Raw genomic sequence first — 9,666 nt, 5'->3', positions numbered from 1 at the left:
ACCACCAGAAATGTTACATTGTTACATACATGTGTGCTTTCACTGAGTAGCCAAAATCCAAATCCCTGTCCAAACCTGACTCTTCTTTGGCCTAGAAAAGGGTTTTCTTCTGCTTGTTTCTATGGAAATGGTGTTCCTTTGGCTCTAACTTTCCACAATATGGCATGAGCGCATCTGTCTCCAAGGAGAATATTACAGAGTATGGTTTTAACTTTCTATTTTCATGGAGTCATGCAGTTGACTTTCCAACTCCATAAAGTTACACACTATACCTTACATTTATTAATGATGTAATAAGCAGTTGAAAAATAAATACATAAAATAAATCATCCTCTAACCAATGTCTATTCTTAGGTGTTAGGCCTGTACATGTGGACAAACCTGTTATCGCACTTGTACTATGGCGGTGCTTGTTTACTATGGCAGCACTCTGGGGTCTAACACATGGTATAATGATGGGGAACACAAGGCAGGAGCACAGATGTCGTACAATAAACCCATGTGCTCACAGTGGAGCCTTTAACCATCCTGATGAGTGACGGGTTGGAGATGAAGGCCTACACACTCACTGCTTTTGGCACTCGGGCCCATAGCAATGAAAAGAACTCTAGAAAGGTCCTGAGGTGAATGTGGAGGCCATCTTGTAACAGTGGGAAAGGCTCGGGTTAAAATCAACATTTATAAGCTTTTAACCATGTCATAACATTGTTCCCTCATTACTGTTACACTGGTATTTAGATTGATTCATGCATGTTGTAATCCTGTTGTGTCCTGCTTTCAAGGCTTGAATTTCTGCTTTCACCTACCCCCTATCTCCACCCACTGCACTGTACTCACTTGTTATTATTCAAAAAAAGTCAAATTCTGAGTTATACGTGTAGGGTTCAACAGTAAAGACACATACATGAAAATCTGCAGCTTGTTACATTGAAGAGGCGGGACGTTTTGAACAGGAAGTCAATGAACCTGTGTATTAAGCTCTTTTTAGATGTAAAATTATTATCTATTTATGTAACAACACGTCCTCTACATTTGCCGAGGGATGCATCAATCCAGCTTTTTCACTTCTGATATTGATAATTTAAATTAACCAATATCAGTGTAGGGGCATAAATGGCACTTTTCTTCCTTAAATCACAGTTAACTTATTACACAAGAGATCCAGTTGTATTATGTAACTGATACTTATTCTTCAAATAACTACTGAACAGCTTTGTACGAATAAAATAAAACATTATGAGACGTTCTAGGCCAAAATCAGCAGGTAAATAGTCTTATTACATTCAATTAAAGGCCTAACCAGGATATCAGCTGTAGAGATATCATGGAACTGATATCCAATCCAGCAATTTTTCCAGTGTTGTACTGTGTGTAGTATCTCAAAATGACTAACTTGCTTGAGCAGAATCTCCATTCAGAACATGGTCACTTAGACGGAGGTCAATGAGTACCGATGACCATGGGACTGTCCACTCTAGAGTTCTAAACCACATCTGCACTCAGACTCGGGCCCCCTCTCTTCCCCCTCTTTTTCGCTGGCTGTATCTCCTCAGGATAACGCGCCGCCTCTTGTTTGGATGAGTTAATGCATAGACGTCAGGCCCCGTGGTGATGCGGACCACCTGCCCTGACCTCCGCTTGACCTCGCGGGCCTGCTCCCAGCTCAGAGACATTCCAGTTCTTTTTTGGGGCCTGTGTTTACACTGAGGCTCTCCCAGTGCGCTTCATCAGAGCAGCTCACAGCCAAGAGACGGCCCACTGCTCAACTGCTGCCATACGCACCACAGCGAACTGAAGCCTGTGTTTCTGTTGTGTTTACTACTGTAAATATAAAGCTGAAACCAGGACTAAATCAGATCTAACCCAGGACTGGACGAGGACTAACCTTGCATTAAACATGGACAAAACAACGGATAATCCAACACTAAACCAGGACCAAACCAGGTCTGAACTACACCAGGAAGACCACGAAACAAGGTCCAAACCAGGACTAAATGAAATTTGAACCTGAACCTTAAGTAAGGTCAAAGTTAAAGCTAATGCTGTACAAGACTCAGCTGAAATTGGAGACAATAGTTGTTTACAGTTTCAGTGTAGTTAGCCCCTCCCCTCAGATAGATTAAAGGCAGTGGCCACCAGCAATCTGACCAGAACTGAAGAAGCGGCTTGGATGAGCAGCGAAACGTCTTCACTCCTACAAGATTTGTTGACAGATTTAACTTCGTTGTTTGCTATCTACCTCTAGACTACACCAGAACTAAACCAGGTCTAAACTAAGACCAAACCAGGTCTAGACTAAGACCAAACCAGGTTTAGACTAAAACCAAACCAGGTTTAGACTAAGACCAAACCAGGTCTAGACTAAGACCAAACCAGGTCTAGACTAAAACCAAACCAGGTCTAGATTACATCAGGAGTAAATAAAGTCTAAACTAAGACCAAACCAGATGTAAACTACATCAGAGCCTAACCAGGTCTAGACTAAGACCAAACCAGATCTAAACTAAGACCAAACCAGGTCTAGATTACATCAGGACTGAACTAGGTCTAAATTACGACCAAACAAGGTCTAGACTAGATTGGGATTAAACCAAGTCTAAACTAAGACCAAACCAGATCTAAACTACATCAGGACCTAACCAGGTCTAGACTAAGACCAAACCAGATCTAAACTAAGACCAAACCAGATTTAGACTAAGACTAAACCAGGTCTTGATTGAGACCAATCCAGGTCAAGATTACATTAGGACTAAACCGGGTCTAAACTAAGACCAAACCAGGTCTAAACTAAGATCAAATGAGATCTAGACTATTTCAGGACAATACCAGGTTTAATCTAATATCAAGCCTGAATAGGTCTGATATGTCATCCACGCATGTTTGAGTATTTTAGCGATCTCTCCCGGGTCCTATTCAAACCCTTTTTGCAGTTAGCTGTAAGATTCAGTCTACATCACCCATGTTCCTACACGACAATTCTCCATGAATCTACAAAAGGATGACACAAAACTGTGCACAACAACTTCACAAACCTGATGTGATGTGCAGTAGTTTCATTAGGAGAAAACACGCTGATTGTGTTGTGAAGTCACTCTGAAGGGGGTGTGACTTAATGTGGAGAGCAGAGGGAGGGGGACTCAGAGCGTCACAAGTGAAAGTGAAACTTATAAAACCTGTTAATATGTTGTTTTTGACAAATAGCACTTTCAAAACAATAAAAGGTAACATGATGATCTAAATGTTATTTGTCAGCAGTTACTACCCCATAGAAGTAAAATGCCCCTCTTTACTGTACACACTGTTATCTCTAAAATTCTGTGAGGCTGCTGCTCTGAGACAAAGTCATGTCTGTCGGCCTGTAGTGTTTCTGTTAGAATCAGGTTATAAGTGAGGAAATGATGTAGTAATTAAATTGTCTGCACAAACGGCTCTGAGCTGTTCCAAATGAAACACAGAAAGGGCAGAGTCGATGGGAGGACGCAGACGAGCGGTGCAGTGGGTTGAGTCAATCCCACCAACTGGAAGGGAGCCAGTTCAAATGCTTGTTGTTGTGTCTCCGGACAAGATGTTTTATCCACATTGTCTATTCCTGCCAAATAAATAATAGTTGGGTCAGAGTAGCCAAAAATTTTACTCAAGTGCAATGTTACTCAATGGTGGAAGAAGCACTCAGTTTTCTTAAGGAAAGTGCAGATGGTGGAGCAAGAGAGAGAGAGAAAAAAAAAAAAAAAAAAACTCAAGTAAAAGTATCACATGAGATCTAATAAAACTTGAAAGATTTGTGCTAATTTTTTTTCAATAGAAACTTATAGGAATTTATATTGTTTTCTGTTTTTATTTGTATATTTTTGTTTGCTCAGCCTATAAACAGGTTAAAATTAAACCCCTCGGTCTTTTCAGCAGGTCTCCAGCAATAATAAAAAATAATTTTACTTTCCAGTCCTGTTCAAAAATGTAACGGAGTAGAAAGTACAGATCCTCTCAAATGTAGAGAAGGAAAAGTAAAAAAGACCTTGAGTAACTGCCTGAGTAACATCTGATTTATAATTTTAAGTAATTTAACATTAAATAACGCACAAAATCCGGTATTTTCAAAGGACAGTAACAAAAATGAGACAAACTATAGAAGAAATATGGTGCGAGAAACACAAATGTTCAAATCATTTCATATTGTCAACATAAAGCTTTTGTCACTTGTAAACTTACTCACAGTGGGGAGAGTAATAGAGTAAGAGAGTATATATTACTCAAGTATGCTGCTAGAAAAGTACTCTGAAAAGTTACTCAAGTAAACATAAGTGAGTACTACCCTCTTCTGCACACAGCAAAAGAAATGGGTAAGATTTGTGTTAGGGACTATTCAAATGTTTATTTTACAGGCCTCAAGATAATTATTGTGCTAAAAATGTTCATCAGATAAAAGAAGAAAGCTGTTGTTAAAATCCCAGTGTTATTATTCATCATTCATACTAAATACAGTAATATTCAGCAGCCCCATTGATACATTTTATTCATAATCTAAAATATTTCCTAGCTGTGAAAAATATAGCTTCATTTGTAGTGCATTACAAAATATAATGTGGCTTGTTAAGATTACACTGTGATGTTTCATCATAATTCTCCTTATATCTCTGTTTGTGGCGGCCGTGGTGCATCCTGTGCATTTCCCTGATCCTTTTCACGACAAAGCGCCGATCTGGATATTACGACTGAGCACGTGCGCCACCACATGGTAAGATATGGTAATTTAACTGTTAACGGACACCATGGATGCTCCACCATTGTGTGGCCATTATTTAAGACCTCTAACATAAACAAACTATTTTAACCAGGTATTTACATATTTGGACTTTTGCATATTATTATTATTATTATTATTTGTAGCTGGGAAATTTAGAAGATATTGTGTTCACATATTTGTTCATGTCTCTTGAATATACACTGCACAGTGATGAAGGAATAAGGTGGACAGATGGATGTAACATAGTAAACTTTTAATGTAAAAGACAGAACAAACAGAGTATAGAGTGAACAGGAGAAGCTCATTTGTCCTTCTCCTTCTGCTCTTTGTCCTTCTTGTCCTTCTCAGCTTTGGCCTCCTCGGCCTCGTGGCGTTTGATCAGCTCCTCCACCTCCTTTTGCTTCAGGACCTTGATCCTTGTCTTACCGTCTTCTCGTGTGAGAGTGGCAATTTCCACTGAAACACAGAAGAATGCAAGAGTCAGGCATCATGAAATCATGATATTGTCAATATTATTTAATAAAAATTGAGTGTGTCTTTGATTATTGCTCCTACATGATCCCTGTAAAATAAACTAGAACTAAATATATTTTTTTAAACCATACATATTAAAAGGATCTTTTTTTTTTTTACAATTCTAAATGTTTTATTTGATATATTTATATTGAAGCATGAATTCGTTCTAATGACAATTTTGTTTTGCCATCTTTGTAAAAGCTATGCTTTTGCAAAAAAATAATAAAAAATGCAATTCATTATATATTTGCCTTAAATGTTGCAGTAGTGTTACATCTTTTCTCAGCCCTTGTTTTGTATTATTTCAAGTAGCTGCTGGTGGTTTTATAGTTTATGTGGAGAAAGCACATTTTTAAAATTTTCACTTTATTTATTATAAATGCTACCAAGGTGTAGTGTTGGACTTTGTATTATGAACACTATATTAACACGACAAACCCACCTTTTTCTGCAGATAATTTGCTGACGTCCATGGTTTTGTTGAGGACTTTGACGGCCAGGGCCAGAGCAGAGGACAGAGTCATCTCTCCCTCTTTGTAGTCCTGTTTTAGCATGGACACTGCAGCCTGCAAAAGCAACAATCATAAGAACTTAACCTACTAAAGTCTACTAAAATGATGCTTTTGTTTCTTAATCCTATATCTTACCGCACTGTTGTTGCCGATGCATGTTGCCTTCCAGCCTCCATAGTTACCGCTGGGGTCGCTCTGGTACAACTGGAAACCATAGTGTTTGTCCCAGCCCATGTACAGCAGAGAAACACCAAAGGGTCTTTTACCTGTCACAACGAATATGGTTTATTTCAATGCATCATAAACCAACACTACGGATTAGGCCTCTGACTGAAAAGCCAAAGCATTCTAAGAACACATTACCTCCGAACTGTGTGTAGGCCTGTTTGATGTCGCACAGAGCCGTGACCAGCTGTTCACAGGGGATCGGCTCCTGGTACTGCAGCAAATACCTGGGGAAAAACAAAGAAACATTTTCAATTTGGCACAAAGAATTTTATTTATTTCATTGTTTATTTGAATAGGGACAGATACAACAAACACAGATCAATAATTCAGTAATCTGATGCCGTTATCACAGTGTTTATAGCCTAGGCTAATTTGCAACATCAGTCCCCAGAGGGGCTTTCATAAATGTTCAAATTTCACTAAAAAGCAGTGGGATTATTTATAGAAAAGGCAAAAGAATCAAATATGAAAATATTACAAACTTACAAACTCATAGACTCACATTTCACTCTCTCTTTCAGACAGTTTAGACATGATGACATTGCTGCCATTGCATGAGCTAGGACTTTTGATTTTAAAAAGGTGTACAGACCGGTGATAGTCTTTATGTGAGCAGATAAAGAGTTCCAAAGTTTAGCTCCTTTCACTGAGAAGAAAGTCTGAGCAAAAGACATCTTCCAGAAGGGAACTCTACAGTCCTCCTGTGCTGTGGTTTGTGTGGACCTTGTGCACAGAATAAGTAATATGGGAAAAAATATAATCTAGAGCCTTTCAATATAGAATTTATGTTCTACACACAATAAAACATGTATAATCCCTTTTACAATGCAAACTTTTTCTATTACTGGGGAGAAGGCACAAGTCTAGTGCCAACCACTATTGCCTCTCCTAACATTAAATTAAAGTAGGGGTGTGCACTATTGCAAGAAAATTTATATCACGATTTTATGGGAGTCAATTCAATGCATAGTTTGTTCTGTTTGTATTGCCTTTAAGAGGCAAATAAAGCCATCTGCATCTTCTGAAAGTTCACACTTAATTGTGATTGGTTAAGTCCAGCTGTTACTCACTCAGAGCCTTACAGAGGATGACAAATGGGAGAAGTGGGTGAGAAAAAGTGTCTGACAGAGGCATTAAACACGATATTGCCCAGACCTACTATGAAGAAATGTATCTTTTAGGTTATTCATAATTACTTCATGGAAACATTCCTCTGGCATTACCTCTGTGCAATGAGACGCAGTTCATTCGTGAGGACGTTGGCGTCAGATGTGATTCCAGCTACACTGCAAGCCATGTCCCTGATCGGAATACACAAGGGAGTCAATAATAGAAGCACTTTGCAGAGTCTCGTAGTATTCTTTAGAACATGCCACTCACTCGTTGAGTTTGTAGATCTTCTCTGAGAAGAAAACCTCGTCTAGGAGCTTGTGGATGTTGCGTCTCTCTGCTGCCAACAAGACTCCATCGTTGGCCAGAATCCCCAAACATGTGCCTGCGTGTCCAATGGCCTCCATGGCATACTCCACCTGATAGAGCCGCCCTGTGGGACAGTTATACAGTTTATTACGTTGTTTTGAAATAGGAAACTGTAGTATCTGGTTTCTTCCATTTAAAAAAAATATTCACTGTATTTCATTATATATTTTGTCTACATTTGTGTTAATATAGTCATCAAAAACCTAATTTTGCACATTTCTATAATGATATTCTTGCTTATAAAACGTTTAAGTGGCTCCTCTAACATAAAGACCCTGAAGACAATCACTGAGAACAAATAAAACAAAAAAATAAAAAACTGAGCAAGAAATATTCTTCATATGTTACATATAGTGTAGGGTATACAATTTTGTACAACTCTGAATACTAAATTTAAAAAAACCCTTAAAAACAAATAAATTACAACTTCAAAATATAAACTGAAAGTAATAAAAACACTTACCTTCAGGTGAAAATATCGTTGTTCTGGAATCATATCTTCGAGACTAAAGGGAACAAGATGATACGCATTTTAACAAAGACTAATTAATTTAAAAAGTAATGCATAAAAAGAATCTTACCATTTTTCTGCAGCACCTGGTCCGTCCTGTAGGATAAAAACATTTGCTGTCAGTCACCGGTATCAACAATCTAACATATTTATCAGATCACATTCATATCCATATCCTCGATCCATCTTAACATTTAGTATTTTTAGATACTGCATATACTGTATACAACTTTGGCCATGTTAAAGTACAAAAAGTTAACAGCGAACCGCAGCTCGACAGAATGAATCTGCATTATCAGGACATGCTAAGGAGCTAGCATAGCACCTAAAACTGCCTCAAAAGACAACATACCGGGGCGCAACAGAGCTACACCCAAGTACTAGCTTTAAATAGTCATATCACGTAATTTTAGTCTTAACAGATGTAACTGATGGATACAGTACCTGTCTAAAAGAGGAGAGTTAGCCTAGCTTCCGCACACTGAGCAGAGGCACTTTCAGTTTACCGTTTCTTCGTGTGACCGAGGTTTGTGTGAGTGTATGACGTACCAGCTCAGCAGCGCCACCCATTGGAGGCTGGTGGTGTAATAAAAAAACATTCTGTCTTGCAATCTAAATATTGTATAAGACTTGAAATTGTAGAATAAAGCAGACTACTTATAATTATAAAGCAAATAGGCCCCGGGATGAAGATGCATGAATGACAACTTAAACCTCTTCAGGCATGTTTTTGATGAGGGGACATTAAAACATGGTAGAAAGCTAAAAAAACAAAACAAAACAAACAAAAACAAAACAGTAGAGTAGCCAGCAATTGTACTCAAGTAGTAAAAAAGTAAAAAAACAAAACAAAAAACAACAACCAAAAAACAAAAAAACTGCTACTCAAGTAAGAGTAACTAATTGTTGGGATGTAACATGTGATTTATAATTTCAAATTAATGTAATTTGAAGGGCAAAATATTAAATAATGCACAAAATCTGGCATTTTCAAAGGATAGACACAAAAATGAGAGAAACTAAATCATATCTGAAGGGGCAGTGCAAGATACAAATATGGTCAAATTATTTAGGCCTAATATTGTCAACATAAAGTTTTTGTCACTTGTATACTTAGTCATAGTGGGAAGAGTAAAACTGTATGGGTATGGGTACTGTTAATTCAATAAAAATATAGGAGTGAAAGTATCCTGCTAGAAAAGTACTCTGAAAAGTACAAGTTATTTAAAAAGTTTATCAATGTATGTAACTACCCATCTCTGAGTACAGGTGTTTTATTGCTGATAAATACTTTGAATATAACATGTATTCGTACTGTTAGTGAGTTCACCTCTCCACAGATCTGACTTGTAACCAGGTAACAAAACTAGGTCATAATGGTGGCACCTGCTTGCTTTATTTCAGAAGTTTAAAGCCATACTGTGAAACATTCCAGGCAAAGAAATATCATCTTCATGGAAACAGACGGGTGCACCTTTAAGACAAACAAATATTCAAAATAAATCAGTCTTGTGTGCTCAAAATCAAGATGTAAGATATTGATCTCGTTCCCTCAATATATTATCTTCCCTTTCTGTCACCTGCAGGGCTCCGCAATATATGGACTCCAAAACAGTAAAGTGTAAAACTATGACACTATGAAGTTGGTAAATTTGATATAGTTTACAGTCCCACCAAAC

General features: G+C 37.8%; 1 protein-coding gene across 1 annotated transcript; it reads right to left on the bottom strand.

The window, feature by feature from the left end:
• Positions 1 to 4,979: 4,979 nt before the first annotated feature.
• On the bottom strand, positions 4,980 to 8,526 carry psma4 (proteasome 20S subunit alpha 4). Its single transcript, XM_033985844.2, has 9 exons — positions 8,432 to 8,526; positions 8,058 to 8,083; positions 7,940 to 7,982; positions 7,378 to 7,540; positions 7,221 to 7,298; positions 6,133 to 6,221; positions 5,905 to 6,035; positions 5,700 to 5,823; positions 4,980 to 5,197 (listed from the first exon to the last, which is right to left on the bottom strand). Exons 2-9 carry the CDS (start codon positions 8,058 to 8,060, stop codon positions 5,043 to 5,045), a joined length of 786 nt encoding a protein of 261 aa, XP_033841735.1. The 5' UTR covers positions 8,061 to 8,083; positions 8,432 to 8,526; the 3' UTR covers positions 4,980 to 5,042.
• Positions 8,527 to 9,666: the final 1,140 nt, after the last annotated feature.

Source organism: Periophthalmus magnuspinnatus, chromosome 3, assembly GCF_009829125.3.
Source record: "Periophthalmus magnuspinnatus isolate fPerMag1 chromosome 3, fPerMag1.2.pri, whole genome shotgun sequence".
NCBI lineage: Eukaryota > Metazoa > Chordata > Actinopteri > Gobiiformes > Gobiidae > Periophthalmus > Periophthalmus magnuspinnatus.
Note: the sequence above shows the minus strand (reverse complement) of the source record. Positions and strands in the feature narration are given on the sequence as shown.

What these genes read in the sequence shown, in the direction of transcription:
- psma4 (XM_033985844.2), bottom strand. An exon ending in AACGATATTTTCACCTGAAG is followed by an intron (nt 7,541 to 7,939) that starts GTAAGTGTTTTT and finishes ACTGTCCCACAG; the next exon opens with GGCGGCTCTATCAGGTGGAG. An exon ending in GCATCGGCAACAACAGTGCG is followed by an intron (nt 5,824 to 5,904) that starts GTAAGATATAGG and finishes TTGCTTTTGCAG; the next exon opens with GCTGCAGTGTCCATGCTAAA.